Source organism: Elgaria multicarinata, chromosome 6, assembly GCF_023053635.1.
Source record: "Elgaria multicarinata webbii isolate HBS135686 ecotype San Diego chromosome 6, rElgMul1.1.pri, whole genome shotgun sequence".
Classification (NCBI taxonomy): Eukaryota; Metazoa; Chordata; class Lepidosauria; order Squamata; family Anguidae; genus Elgaria; species Elgaria multicarinata.
The window spans coordinates 93,405,210-93,421,013 of record NC_086176.1 but is presented as its reverse complement, the minus strand read 5'-3'; the positions used below and the strand labels follow the sequence as shown (position 1 = coordinate 93,421,013).

At 44.0% G+C, this 15,804-nt stretch overlaps 1 protein-coding gene across 4 annotated transcripts in view; it reads right to left on the bottom strand.

Annotated features, from left to right (window-relative positions):
* Positions 1-15,804, bottom strand: part of ARL15 (ADP ribosylation factor like GTPase 15) — a 264,752-nt gene that overhangs the window by 200,047 nt on the left and 48,901 nt on the right. For 2 of the 4 annotated variants that reach the window (XR_010025555.1, XM_063128075.1), the window contains exon 1: positions 6,262-6,308. The exons of 1 other annotated variant lie outside the window; for it this stretch is intronic. Coding sequence is in view for 2 of the 3 variants with exons in the window: in XM_063128075.1 (XP_062984145.1) it covers positions 6,262-6,306 (45 nt within the window). In the remaining variant the exon portion in view is untranslated. Of the gene's footprint in view, positions 1-6,261; positions 6,309-11,932; positions 12,423-15,804 lie in introns of those variants that run through there. One more of the 4 variants, XM_063128077.1, reaches the window with a different exon arrangement.

Below are 15,804 nucleotides of genomic sequence, written 5' to 3'. Positions count from 1 at the left end.
TTTGCGGATGCCCTGTTGCTGCGGATGTTGGAACCTGGCATATCATTGCTTTGCTTTGCTATCGCTTCCCTTCCACTTCCCTTTGTTCACTTGTGAACAAGGCTCTGTCTGCACTGCTAGGATGCAATGCAGAACATTTGAAGTGCATGTCAGAGAAAGATAGATAGATTTGCGGCTTTGGCTGGCTGGCATATCTCTTAGAGACAGAGTTAGACTGAAGACACAACTCAGAGATGGCTGTAGCTGAGCCCTGAGAGGCTGCTGTGCCACACAGAGCCTTTTTAAGAGTGTCACAGAGTCCAGTGTTGGTGCAGGCAGAGGGGGCTGGCGGTGGAGTTTTTTTAAAAAACAAGAGTCACCGGATGCGACCAAGCTATAAGCTGTTGCCCTACCCCCAGCCACAGGGTACAAGTGCACAGCCTGGTTGGACTGTTGGGAGACTTTGGCAGAGAGAGGGGGTGGGGGATTATTTGAGGCTGGAGATGTTGGCTGGCTGGCATAAGGCAGAGAGAGGCTGAAGGCAACCCAGATGCACCTGCAGCTTGGCCCTGAGAGGCTGGCTTGGCACCCAGAGTGTTTTAAGCGTGCATCAGAGTTGAGCAGTTGTGCAGATGGAGAGGAGGTGGAGGCGGCTGGTGGCAGAGGTTTTTAAAGTATTGGGCAAAAGGTGGGATATAAAAATATATTATAATAATAATAATAATAATAATAATGTAAGAGTCACAAGACATGACCAAGCAATAACCTGCAATAAGCAATATCCCAAGCCACAAGTGTGCAGCCTTGCTTTGGCAGAGAAAAGAGAAAAAGATTGTTTGAGGCTGGAGGCTTTGGTTTGTCTGCATTGACTTAGAGTGAGAGACAACAGAGGCTGCACAGACAACCCAGAGACATCTAATGTAACTTAGCCCCATGGTGCTGGCATGCAACGCAGGGCATTAGGAAGAGGGTCTCAGAGTCGCGTGTTTGTGCAGGAAGTAGACAGGAGTTCAAAGTCTGGATGTGCGAAGTGATGCCAACGCACAAGTCTTGAGAAGCTAATGTATGTAAGTGAGAAGTGTGAATGGGCAAAGTAGTGTTCATTGCCACAACTTCCACCCTAATGTTAGAGTAGAGAAACTTGTAATAATCATACACATGTGTGTGTGTTTTTAAAAATTGAAATTTAAAAATAAAAAAGCCAGCCATCCAGCTGGCCAGTAGCAAGCCCTGTTAACAGCAGCAGCAGCTTGCAACGAAAGAGGATACAGTCAGAAAAGATATTTGAGGGAAGGGGAGAATGTAACACACAGAGTATAGCAAAAGCTTCGAAGTACAGCAAAAGCTACAAAAGTAGGAGTGAGTGAAGTTAATTTCAGATACATTGAATGTCTCACTTGTTCTTTATTTCAGCGATTTTAACATTAAGATGTTATGTAGAACAGATTTGTCTTAAATGTGTGCTGTAATATCATACATGTGACCAGGGCTATGTTCGGGTGGGCACACACTCTTGGTGCTGGATACGCCCCCTGGGGCTGACCACGCTGTCCTCCGTTTTGGTTTCCAAAATATGGTCACCCTACCTTTTGCAACAAATGGTTAGTGAGCATGTTTAAATCGTGGTTATGTAGCCATCATGGTTAGGAGTGGTTCACACAACATGCTAAGTCATGTTTCACATGACACGCTAAGCCATAACGTTTAGTTCAAAATGCTTAACCACCAGGGCTTAGCGTGTTGTTAGTGACAAAAATAAGTCCCAAACCATCTTCTCTAGTTCAGAATGCTACATAAACATGTACTAGTAACTAGTGAGTTTGGAATCCTGTGCTAATGAACTAGAATGTTTGCAGTTCTGGATTTCAGTTTAACCCAGTCAATGTTCTGTCTACCTAGACAGAATACAGTGAGTTCCATTCTAGCTAGACCTTTTAACACTGCATTAGCTGCATCAGCACATACCTGGTCTATTCCATGCCAATTTACAGTTCTACTCCTGCATAAGTAGTTAGTGCTAATTATTTACCATCCCTGGCACTTAGCCACCATTGTAAAGAATGTGGTAGGGTACTTCTTTCAGCTCATGGGCCAAATTCAATTTAGGAGAAGCTCTTGGGGAAGAAACATTAACAATCTCAGATATGCAGATGACACCACTTTGATGGCTGAAAGCGAGGAGGAGCTGAGGAGCCTTATGACGAAGGTGAAAGAAGAAAGTGCAAAAGCTAGATTGCTGTTAAACCTCAAAAAAAAACCAAGATTATGGCAACCAGCTTGATTGATAACTGGCAAATAGAGGGAGAAAACGTGGAGGCAGTGACAGACTTTGTATTTCTGGGCGCAAAGATTACTGCAGACGCTGGCTGCAGCCAGGAAATCAGAAGACGTTTACTTCTTGGGAGGAGAGCAATGACAAATCTTGATAAAATAGTTAAGAGCAGAGACACCACACTGACAACAAAGGTCCGCATAGTTAAAGCAATGGTATTCCCCGTAGTAACCTATGGCTGCGAGAGCTGGACCATAAGGAAAGCTGAGCGAAGGAAGATAGATGCTTTTGAACTGTGGTGTTGGAGGAAAATTCTGAGAGTGCCTTGGACTGCAAGAAGATCAAACCAGTCCATACTCCCGGAAATAAAGCCAGACTGCTCACTTGAGGGAATGGTATTAAAGGCAAAACTGAAGTACTTTGGCCACACAATGAGAAGACAGGATACCCTGGAGAAGAGGCTGATGCTAGGGAAAGTGGAAGGCAAAAGGAAGAGGGGCCGACCAAGGGCAAGATGGATGGAGGATATTCTGGAGGTGACAGACTTGACCTTGGGGGAGCTAGGGATGGCAACGGCCAACAGAAAGCTCTGGCGTGGGCTGGTCCATGAAGTCACGAAGAGTCGGAAGCGACTGAACGGATAAACAACAACAACTTGGGGATCCCATTCCAGTGGCACGCAAAGCCTAAGCCAAACGTCTGGGGATAAAACACAAAAATCACCAGCATATCTTGGCATACAGCTCCTGCTTTTAGAAGGGGTGTGTGTGTGTGTGTGTGTGTGTGTGTGTGTGTGTTACAGAAGCTGGGAAATTACCAAATGTTTGGTGATTGAGAGAAAGGGGTGGGGCCAAGGAAAGGGGGAAGGGCCATTTGGGGAACCCCAGACAGATGGACTTAGCCTTTGGACTGAGTTTCGCCGCCCCTGCTAAAGAAAATTAAGTATTCTTATTTTCTTGCAGATTTGTACTCAACACACACTTCATACTGAAGGTTTTTAAAAAGCTCTGGCAATCCTATATTCCCAAGCACTTAGGTAAATACAAAGGATGCAGCATTTGAAACACTCTTGCCAGGTATTTGAGTTTGGGATGCTAAAAGTAATAACTCTGAATCTAGACAACTGTCCTTATACTAGCTCCCCCCTTGATGCTACACTGCTGTTGGTCTGGTGATCACTAAATGAAATTTAGTATTACATAACCACTAGGGGAATACAAAGCACAAGACCTCTTTTTGTTGTTATTGTTATGTTTTATTTAGAGCTGTCAACCAACTGAAGAATATTTAGTCGATCAGTCATCTACTTAGATAGAAATATATTTGCATATTACCCAATCTTCAATATAGAATATTATGAAGAAAGTGCAAAACACTTCCCCCCCCAAAAAAAAACCCAAGAAAGTAACCCCACATTGTTTGAAGGAAGTATCAACTTCATATTTCCTTTTTCATTCCCTTTTATAAACATACTGGAAGCAGAATACCCTCAAACATAAAGGGTGCCCTGAATCCACAGCCCCATTTATTAAAACTGGCTTCTACTGATTTCAGTCAAGTAAAGCATTAAAGCATTTTATTCAGCATTATATTATTCAGCATTTATTCAGCATTATATTCAGCATTTTATTAAAGCATTATTATTAAAGATTTTTTACCCCCCGTCTGGGCGAATGCCTGACATGCTAGTAACGTTGGACTGAGCAAATTAAATATTTTGGTCTGGAAGTCAAAATCTCAGCTAGCAAGTTTCTCTTTACTCTTAAGCAGTGGGTTTCAAGCTTTCTACATTCATGGAATACTTTCCAAGTCAACTAGTTAGCTGAGGAATCCCTGAATATTGACAAAAAATCTTGTAACATGTTCTAGAGTATATATTTCAGGCTTTCGGGATCAATTTTGAAAATTGAGCCAGGAGAGACAGTCAATTAAACCATGAACTGTTACCAGGCAGCAGTTATTCCAGTATGGAAAGAAGGGCCATTCTATCAGTCCTGCTGAAAGACCAGTTCCATTGGGCTCCTCCTCTCTCTGAACTGGTTCTAGCTACTCATTACAAGAACTACTATTTAACTTTAGGAACTGGTGTCCAAGTCTGCTTTTTTCCTTTCCCCACCTCATCCCTATTTCCTTGTGCGTCATCATGCGTTTTAGACTGAAACCCTGCGGGCAGGGACTGCCTTGATTTATTGTCTGTACATAAGCTGCTCTGGGAACTTTTTTTGGCTGAAGAGGGGTTTTTAAATGCCTTAAATAAAATAATACCAGCAACAACAAAATCCATTTAATTGACCCACCAATATCACACCTAGGTTAAAATCAGGAATTCAAACAACCCTAAAAATATAGTGCAGCGAAGCTACACTGACAACCAATTAGTACAATTAGGCCCCAATTCTTGCTGTGATGGTAAAATCTGATCTCCAACTGGTTTTACACAAAGCCAACCTTTTGCAAAGCTTGCCTTCAGTGGCAGACTTGCACAGGACTGCAGAGGGCACTGTCTTTTCATAACAGGAGACCTAAGTCAAGTCTGAGTACCTAGCAAATAAGACATTTTAAATAACTTTGGAATTGATAACTCCAGCCAGCCAACTTGGAGGGGAAGGGCTTCCATGTTTCTGAATGTTGCATAAGAGAGGAAAATTTAACAGTTGAAACATTTCCCAGCACACAAATGAAGCGATGGAGAAAAGCTCCATCTTCAGTTCAGTTCCTAGCTGTCCTTCAACTGTGACAGGTTTCCTTAATTTGGGATGCAGTCTCATTGATCTCTATTTATTTGTTATATTTATATCCCACCTTTCTTCCAAGGAGCCCAAAGCAGTATACATGATCCTCCCCCTCCCCATTTATCCTCCCAACCACCCTATGAGGTAGGTTAGGCTGAGAGTCAACAACTGACCCAAAGCCAAGAGTCACTCAGTGAACTCCATGGCAGAGTGGAGACTAGAACCCAGGTCTCCCCAGTCCTAGTCCAACTCTCTAACCACTGCACCACACTGCCCTTCCTTTACTTGGAAAGAAGTTTGGGGAGCGAAAGTGAAAGAATCAACCTATCCAGCAGCAGCCTGCAATGGTGGGATGTTGATAACAATGGCTATGAGAAGCCTTTGACAATCTGACAGCCAGTGTCCTCAGAAGCAAGTCCCATTGTTCAAGGCTACTTATTGCAGGAAAGCGTGCCCAGGACTACAAGCTGCCTTCTCTGAAATATCTCCTTTGCTCTCAGAGAAGATGGCATCGCTTTGGTCAAACACACACACTGACCCAGTTTGCATTATCACCTCAGCTCACTGAGGCGCATTTAAGCCACAGTAGGTTGCAGTGCATGCTGGCAGCCATTTGAATATTCAAGCTTTTCTCTTCTGTTTCTCTCTGTGTTTATGACTTTATTGAGGCTGTACTTTCAATGGTTCTATTATTCATCGATTTGATGAAGCGTGGTATATAAATATTTTAAATGAATAAATCAAATAGAGGGAAAGGGGTTTGTCTCAACCCAGCTCCCCCCTCCTTCTCCAATTCACAGCCAGCTCTTTTTGGAGCTCAGTGAATTTTCCTCCTCCCCGGTTTCCCCCCTCCCTATACCTACTTTGATTCCCCTTCCTACAAGATCAACATCTATTGCAAAAGTGTGGGGTAGGAATTACCCTCCCCATGGTGATGAAGCTGCGCTGCTCTGCACCTGCCCCCGGCACAGTGCAGTGGAGGGCAATCTGTCATTGCCAGGACAACAAAGCAAATGCTTGCCGTGCCATCTGGTCCCACACAGCGAAGGATGTAAACATAATCAGTAACTCAGCCACCATTTCCCCCCTTGCAGTCTGCTTGAAGACTGTGGGTGGGTTCAGGCATAACATTAAGCCACAATGGGTCACACTTGAGAACGATCCATGCTGGCTTAGCATGTTGTGTGTGGGGGATGAAATCCCTGCCCAAGAACAGTATAGTGCTCACCCCAGGCACTCATCCTCTACAATGGGGTAAGGAGCCCTAGGGTGGCTTACCGTGTTGTGTGGCAGGTGCATCGTAGTTGAATCTGGCCACTCCATGGAAAGAATGTGTCAACCACCAAGATGGCCGCTTAGAGTGTCCAGAACTTCCAGAGATACTCTAGGCAGTGCAGCCAGACTCTATGTTCACCGTCACATAGCAACAGATGGAGTGGCTGGCGTGATGCGATTCCCACTGTGGCAGCCTCTGGGATAAGTGGTGGCAGGAGGAGGGGAATTTACTTATGGAGTGGAGAGTGCACTGTGCAGTGGCCAGTAGTGTGAGAGGCACGTACCTCGTAACTTTCCTATACCTTCCTGATCCGTATTCCCTGCCCCCACAGTGATCGTCTTAATTATCCTCTATCTAAAGTAGATAATTATTTCACACTAGGTGCTGGCAGGCTGCTCTAGAAGAGCTGCCCTAGAACATGTTCAATACTCCCTTATTATGGAGGATTTCAGGAGAATAGGGATAGAAGGAAAGGCATTTTTCAGGGAAAGCTGGCTCCATGTACTGAACACAGTTTTTTCTCTTTGAGAAATACCTGACCAGTTTCCAAGAAAACCCAGTATTCCCTTAGAACAAAATTTGAAAATCATTGTTCTAAATTAAATCTTCTAGACAAGAAAAATGCTAAATATGGTTTTATAGGCAAACTTATACGGACAGCTGTAAATTAGTCATGCATATATTAGAATTTATTTAAATATTCAGCTTCTTTTAGAAGCCCAACAGCTACTGAAAGTTACTCCATGAACCTTTCAAAACAGCATTTTCAAACAAAAGTGGAGCAATTTAAACACTACCTAGACAACAACACCTAAAAAGGCACTGGTCATTCATTGCTAGCTGTTTGCCATTAGCAAGATTACAGCCAATTCAATGGAGTTAGGTGCACTTAAACCACTGTCTGCTGCTCACAGAGTGTGCAGAACTAGCCATTTTGAAAAACAGCAAGATATTAAAGTCCAATGAAGAGGCACAGGTCCATGATACTTGTTATATTTTCATTTTTGTTTGGAGGGGTTGTTTTTGCAGAAGGAAGGAGGTTGATGAACAATCAGCGCCAGGGCACATAAATGGTTTGCAGCGTTCACTTCCAAACAGCTCTAAAGAAGATAACTGAATATAACACAGGGACCTATGCTGTTGCATATTGGGATGCAAGTGGTCAAGGCATGCTGATTAGAGTTACAATTGGATGGCTACTGACCAGGCAGCAAGGTGTGTTTTATCTTTTATGCCTTTGTTCTTTTAGCAGGAAGGGGAGACTTGTTTTGAATCAAGCACTACTGCCAAGACAGAGCTAGTGCAAGTTCACAATACTAGGGATGTAGCAGCAACATAGGTAAAATTTGGACTCTCTCTTGAAGGTGGCAGGAGAGAAATTATAAACAACTTGTAAAGGGGAGAGCAAGGGACAATGATCCAAAAATTAATTTTTGAAAGGGAAATGAAGTGGAGGAATGCACGAAGAAAATAGATCCACCTTATCCCCTGGTTGGCCAGGGGATAAGGGGAATGATCTGGGAGCTTGCCCCAGCCATCCAGTACTCAGAGGCAATGTGCCTCTGAAAACAGATGTTCCATTTGGCCGTAGGTATGGATAGGTAGGGCTTCTATAGGCCAAGCTGTGAAAGAGCAGGAAGGAAGAGCTCCCTAAGGAGGTTCGCCTGGCACCTACACTATATATTCTTTTAGACCCCAGGTGTAGACCATTTTTAACAGTCTATAAATTAATTTTTACTTTGCTGTTTTAAATTTGTATTTCTGCACTGCTGCTGATTTTATCCTGGTTGTGCTTTCACATTGTATTTTATATTATGGTTTTGTACTGCTGCTTTATACTTTGAATGGTCTTAATTTTTGTGAACCGCCCAGAGAGCTTCGGCTATTGGGTGGTATAGAAATGCAATAAATAAATAAATAAATAAATAGGTAGATGGAAGGGAGCGAACATGTGATTAGGAATGGCTTGACAGCGCTGTGGCATTTGTAGACCTTTTGGAGGCATCATTGATTTTAATGGGCACAGGTACACCTAGCTCTGCATGACATCCAGCCATTAGGATGTCGACATACATAATCAAGGGACTCCACCCATTGACGATATCAAGCGAAGTGAGGATTATACTAAATTAACTATCAAGTCTTAAATGGCAAGAACTCTGGAAGAGAGAATGTCAACTGAGTTAGAGGCTGCATCCTAATATTCTTATTGTATTGTAACCATTAAATTTATGTACCCATATAATCAGAATGTGTTCATTGAGTTGACACTTTCTGTCAAAGAACAATAATTCTAGCACTCAGTCAGAGGTCACTTTTTGCAAGAGGTCTGGGAAAACTCATAGCCAGTATTGCCTGTAGACCTATAGACCTTTGCTAAGTGAAGCAAAGATAAACATTCACATTAAATTTCTAAACTCCATTCTTCTGTCTGTCACTTGCCTTGCCTTTTATTTCCAACAAAACAGGCAACAAACGCAATACTCAGACACTTCAAGAAGTAGAAATTTAACATTCTAATCTCACATTTCATAAGAAGGTGCCACAAATATAATAAGACACCATCCTGTGAGAGAGCTACTGCAGAAAAAGAATGTTCTTGAATAGATACATTCTGTATTAGAATAACAAGAATGAGGAAAAATTGAAAGAAAAGCAAGCTTTCCCTATTGTCAAAATGCAAACAATTTGCTTCAGGCTGCATGCATTATAGAGAAATGGGCAAGCAAATGAGAAATACAAGAAGTCAAACTGAACTAGGCTAAGAGCATTTTGCAAGTTTCCCATGTACATCAATGAATTTCAGTCCATTAAATATATGGACCAATTTCGCATGACACAAGGGTGCTTATTAATCCATGGTGGCTTGTTAACCACCCCTGCACATGCTGGTCACATGTTATTTCCCTAATTACCCTCATTAAGTGCATGTTGTCATGATGTCCAAAGCTGGCGAGGGTGGTTGGTTAACAAACCACCCAGAACTCACAGTCTGTTGTAAGATTGCTGGGTGGTTTGTTAACCATGTCATCCACCTACCCTGGCCAGCTCCGTAAGTTACGACAACCCATGCCCAGTGAGGGTAATTGGAGTAATGATCCAGCAGCACAGGGGATTGAATTAACCACCCTAGTGTTGAGGGAACTGGGACAGTTCTGCAGCAATCATGCAGTTGATGTATTTACTCCAAATACATGAGAGCCAGCTTTAACTGAATAAAAATTTCCAGAAAATTACTTAGGAAACCTCCTGGCTTCCAAGGAATTGCAGCATTTGTTCTTGGACCACTCAAGTTCATTACTAGTGGTTCATTAACTAAGCTCTTAAAGAAAAATGTACCACCCAGATTAACATAGAGAAGGTATCTTTACTCCTAACACAAGGGCTGGACATAATCCATTCCACAGTTTTTATTATTATTAAAAAAAAACAAATTATTTTCACAGAAATATAATGTGTAATTTTCTCCGAACCTCAAGTTCAGTTAGTAAAGGGAGAAATGTATTCAGAGGCCCTTTCTACACCTAAGGGTTATCCCAGGAAAATGGAGGGATCGTCCCTGCCTTCTCCAGGGATCCCCTGTGTGGCATTTGGATGCACAGGAACGATCCACGAATGACCCTGGGGGGGAAGGCAGGTGTAGAAATGGCCAATGTATTCACATACAGCTCCCAGTTAAAATGTAACTCTTATTTAAAGCAATGTTATTGAATCTACCTGGCTAGTAAAAACAATGCAGTAACAGAACTAACCACTACGCAACAGGAACTAGCAGTTCCGGGGTGGGGAACAGGGCAGGACAGCAAAGCTCACAGAAAGTGTACCACTGACCTGCCCATTCTGAAAATGAGCCCTAAACACCAATTTCTGTTCTTATTTTAAGAACTGCTAGTTCCCTTAGCACTAGAGGTTCATTTCATTAGTGCAACAGAACTAGCAGAGGTGCAGCGGCTGTATAAGATACTACCCAAACTTCTCCGAACAAACCAGAGAAATGTCAAAGATTCTAAATCCCAGTAGAAAAAATAGGGCACAATTTGGAGGTTGACGGTTATCCTTTGGAGAACAGGAAGAGCATGGAAATGGTCCTCGGCTCCGCACTCCTAACGCTCTGTATTTTCCTAGAATGGCTTTTTCACCCTCCCCTCTCTGCCCACAGAACTGCCCCCTTTCCCCCCTCTCCACTAGCTGTCTCAGAGAGGTAGCCAGTGTGGTTCTCTCCACACTGGCTGGGATGGGAAGGGGGAGATGCTCAGACTCCTACGTCTGAAGTTGCAGCGCTGACCCCTACCTCGAATCCAGGAACCCAAACTATCCCATGTCCACCCCACACCTCCAGATGCTGTCTAGGGACCATAGGATTGCTCTTCCCAGCATTCTTAACCAACTTAATCACACAGGCATTTCTATTAGATTCAAATAACCTGAGAAATCAAGCCATAATGGCCCTGTTCAGAAGACACCTTAAACCACAGTGGTTAAGGGGCTTTTGTTAACAAAAAAAAAGCCTTAAACACCATGATTTAAGGTGTCTTCTGAATAGGGCCAATATAAGTTTCATGGGTGAAGAACTGTGTCACATGATATAGCATCTCTTTATGTATCTCAACCAGAGGGTGTAAGACATAATCTTCACCCAAGGATATATAGTTCCTCACATCCCTTCCATGCAACCTGTTGCAACACTAGCATTTTATGACTACATGGCCTCTAGTTTACTCTATTAACCTGTAAACAAGCATTGACTATTAAGAGGCAATGTATGTTTTGAAAACAAGAGCCGCTTCCAAAATATTGGAAGATACCGCTGCTGATTTACTGTAGCCACAAGTCTGGCCATAGAAAGCACACCAATTAAAACACCAACATTGAGCCACGTGTTTCTGCTTACCACTGACTAGGTAGTAGTCTTTCCTTTGGTTCATGTGTTTAAAACATCAACCAAGCACACACTTTACTGCCAAGATCTCATCTCACATGTACAGGCAATTGAGATATGTGGTTACTAGTGCTTTCATGAATCCAACAAATCCTTCAACCTTGAAGCAAACACCTGCGATACAATCTCTTTTTCTGCAAATAAGGGAAACACTCATTAAATGCAGCTAAATGTCACTGTTGAATACCAAGCTCCTCAGGTACGGACTGCTACTCATGCCCACAGTTTCAATTTGAGGCATTCAAGCGTCCCCTCTGTTTATTCATTTAGAATAAAAGCCAGTGACCGAGGTCAGAACTTTAAAAGTCTAATAGCCAAATGAGTGGGGCTATGGTGCACTTTAGAAAAATCACTCTGCCTCATTGGCCTCTATTAGTCTGAGGAGCATGAGGAATGCTATTTCCCAAGCTGAAGCTCCAGCAAGGCACAATTGGGAAAGCCTTTTCCCAATTCCCCTACCATGTCAACATCACAGAGGAAGATCTCTGGTGATTCCTGAGCCTGATGCTAGAAAGATCCCTACTTAAAGCTGTGAAGTCAGAAGACCCAAGTTTCAACTGATTCAGAAAACACAAGCAGGCAGCGATATTTGCAAGGGAACGTTTAAAAGCGCACAAGAAACCATGATAAAACAGCAGCATACAGATATATGAATTGAGAAACCGACGCTGATGAATGTGTGTGGAGAAAGAAACCGAGAGAGACTGCAGTCACTTTACATACTGAGTACCTACCAGATAATCCATGAACTGGGGTATCAACTGGGATTAGGCGTTAATAGGTCACAGGAGCAGCCTGCTTTTATCAAGCAATCTCAAGCGGGCTGAAAGCGTCTGGCGGAGACAGATCAGAGGTGACTAAAGAGGCGAGTCCCCACGTCCCAGCGATTGGAGGCTCGCGGGGAAGGAAAAACTCAGGGAGCCCCGAACTACGGATCTCCTGTGGCTGACAGGAAGCTTCCCGGGGAGGCAAAGACGCAGGGGCGTGATCTCGGTCAGGGTCTCGCTTCTCGGCTGGGCAAGGGATGGATCTCTCAGGCTGTCACTTCAGCGCTGCCCGCCCGGAACCCCGCCCGGTCCTCTCTTCGCTCTGTTCCAGCAAACACCGACGGCAGCGCTCTTCTTGCAGCCGGACCCGGGAGAAGGCGGAGAGGCAGACCAGAGCCCAGCCAGGCGCCCGTGCAAGCCCGCTGCAGCAGCGCCCGATGTTTCAGGAACAGGGAGAGTTTCCCCTGGAGCGTCACCGTCAGCTGATCACACACGTGAGAGGGAGAGCGAAAGCTCTTAAAGGGACACGCGCGCGCCTGCTCTCCGTCCCGGTCTTCCTGCGCTGGGGGCTGCGGGGGATGAAAGGTGGATGGGAGGAGACAGGAGAGCTGAACTGGGGTCGGGATGTAGAGGCGGGAGAAAGGTGCAAGGATGGCCGCGCCGGTTGGAGAGGGAAGGGCTGCAATGCGAGAGGAGCAGCCACACTGGTGCAGAAAGGGACCGAGGATGCGAGGAAGGGGGCAGGTTCAAAAGCGGTGAAGGCATATAAACACTGCAACGCCTCAGGCTAGTGAAACCTGGAAGAGGCGCGGGTTGAGTGCGGTCGTTGGAAGGGAACTGGGCAAGGCAGGCGAACTAGCTGCACAGGCTGCAAGGCGAGGGAGGGATGGACGTTGGACTTCAGTACGAAGAAAGCTATCGAGGGCTACATTGCAGGCGGAGAGGAGCAGCCTGATCTAATAATGCATGTTTAACTCGGAAATAAACTCCACTGAACTCAACACGCGGGGGGTCGGACTGTATGGCATTAGCACACCTACGAAAAAGCAGATCCATTGGATTCAGTTTTCCTCACTTCTGAGGAATTCATGCTTAAGATAGCGGGGCGCGGAGGACTAAAACCTACAGCGTGCGTTTTCCACCCCAACGCCACCATCTTCCGCCAGTAGCAGGTCCTCCAAAGAAATCTTTAGAGGACCACATACCGGGTGATGGTGCGGTGGTGCAGATTGAGCTCTTGTCGCTCCCTCCCACTCCCCCATCGCGCTCCCCGTTACAGGGAGATCAGATGCAGCAGATCGGAACGCTGTGAAAACAGCACTCAAGGCTGACTGCGAAACACAGAGCTGCTGGATTATAGGAGACCCGAAAGCCGCGCCTAGAATCTCCCGCCGAGTTGCTGGGTACGTCCCAGAATAACACTGCCTAGCAAAATCACGCATTGTTCATCATCACCTACTCACGCCCACTAGCATCGGCATCATCCGCGCGCCTTCCCACCACTATATCTAACCTGGCTGCCTTGCAACCTTTTGACACGACAGCCTGTTGCGTAAACAATCTCGCTGGGGCTGAGTTGAAGGATTAGAAAGAAATTTGACTTTTCAAGGTGTGATCCTATGCATGCTTAATAGAGAATTGAATTCATTGGGAGTTAATTCCATTCTCTCTCTCTCTCTCTCTCTCTGAGCTGGATGCACTAGAATAGACAAATCCTTTCTATTTCCAGCTGAAAGTGATGATAAGGGGATCCAAAGTATATATAGGCCATTTCTACACCTGCCTTCCCCCCCCCCCCCCCCCATCGTCCCTGTGCATCCAAATGACACACGGGGGATCCCGGGAGCAGGCAGGGACGATCCCTCCATTTGCCTGGGATAATCCTTAGGAGTAGAAAGGGCCATAGTCCCTGTTTCAATTCTCACCACCCACCAGTTAAAAAATGCCTCAACTACTTGAGTCCCTACACAGATACATTGTAAAACAGTCATTCTAAAACAGCACTGGGCTTGAAGAAATAGTAGTCTGGCTCTTGTGAGGTGTTCCACTACTTATATGATGATGTGGCTTCATCTGAATGTAGCTGTCTAGGGTCTCAAGTAGCTACATACTACCCCCAGTATGAGAGGCAATATGCCTCTGAATACCAGTTTCTGGGGGAAACAAGTGGAAGCATGTTACTGTACTCATGATCTGCTTGTGGACTTCCCATAGGCTTCTGGTCAGCCACTGTGAGAACATAATGCTAGACTAGGTAAACCTTTGATCTGATCCAGCATGGCTCTTCTTAAGTTCTTACCGTGGTTCTGAAGAAGTAAGATGAAAAAGAAACAGCTGCATCAAGATTTTGTAGTTCCTAACAAGTTTCAAGAATACCTATCAAGATAAATTCTTGATTTCATACAAAAGTTACAAATGATTGTTTAGAATGTCTTGCTTCTAATGCACTCAAGGATTTTCCTTGATAAAGAATTATTCCCAAAATGCATCAGGAACTACAAGATATCGGTTCAGCTGTCTCTTTTTTATTTTATTTTGGCTTCTGCAGCCTTTTTTTTTTTTACCCTTTTCATTGTTGTTGGCACTGAAGAAGTCCAAACCATCACCATAATATGCAAATCCCTTTCTACTTAGTCTGTTTCTCTGGAAAGCCACAGTTGCCTTGGTAAACAGGCTCCATGAATTACATAATGCATAAGTAGGGTTGCTCTTCCTAAGATCAGTGGCAATTAGACAGTCAGAGGCATCAATTGCTTGTTTCATATTCTGTAGGTCCTTGTAGAGGTAATTTGAAGCTACTAATTTCAGTATTTTACAGCTGTACTTAGTGGTGTGGGTGGAATACATGATTGGCCCTTTGCTGCATATTCAGTATTATGCCTGCTTCTCTCAAATAAGTGTCCTACAACAGGCGGAAATACAAGGTAGATTTACTGATGGATCTTTGTGTGATTTGCAGTAGATCGACAAGAGTTTCCAACTTCTAATAGTTTAACAATACTAAGTAAAAATGCAATTAAAAACTTAAAAGAATTCCCTGCCATGGTTGGCCTTGTGTCAATCACTTATCTGCTAGCCTCAGCATTCCTTGCCTGTAAGGCAATTGTGTTTGACCAGGTCTTTGTGCAGTTCTGCAACCTAATTTTAAGTTGTGTCAGAATGCCTGATCCATAGTAACTCAGATATAGATTTGTATATTCATGTCACCCCAGTTTATGACTCATGAGTTACGATAATTACTTCCATTCCTTTAGCCAGCATTTGCATCTAGCTCCTTCCACCTAGTCAGCTACTATTTTGCATCTGGCTATGGTTGCTAAACCTTGGGATTCTAGTAAAAAAAACAACACAGTAGATCTCCCTCAAGCTTAAAGTCTCCTTGCCTCTTCCCTATAGTACTGTATGCTCTTCAATGTCAGATGTTTTGAAACTTTCAATAGTATCAGCATATATGAATAGTAGCACACCCTTGTTTAGCACATACAAAGTAAAGGCATCCTACATTAATCTCTTCCTTCTGCCATTTTCTAATGCTGCTAACCCGTAAAGTCTCAGTGGAGGGCTCCACACACACATACGAAGCTGCCTTATAGCGACATTGGTCTTTCAAATCTACTGCTGTCTATTTTCCATGCACTCTGATTTTGTCTTTCTCAGCCCTGTTAGCCAAAATCCCTTAACAAGAGATGCCAGTGATTGGGCTTATTTTATTTATTTATTTATTTATTTAAGGATTTTTATGCCGCCATTCAGCCAAAAAAGGCTCTCACGGCGGCTTACAAAAGTATTTCTTGACAGTCCCTGCCCACAGGCTTACAATCTAAAAGACATGACACAAA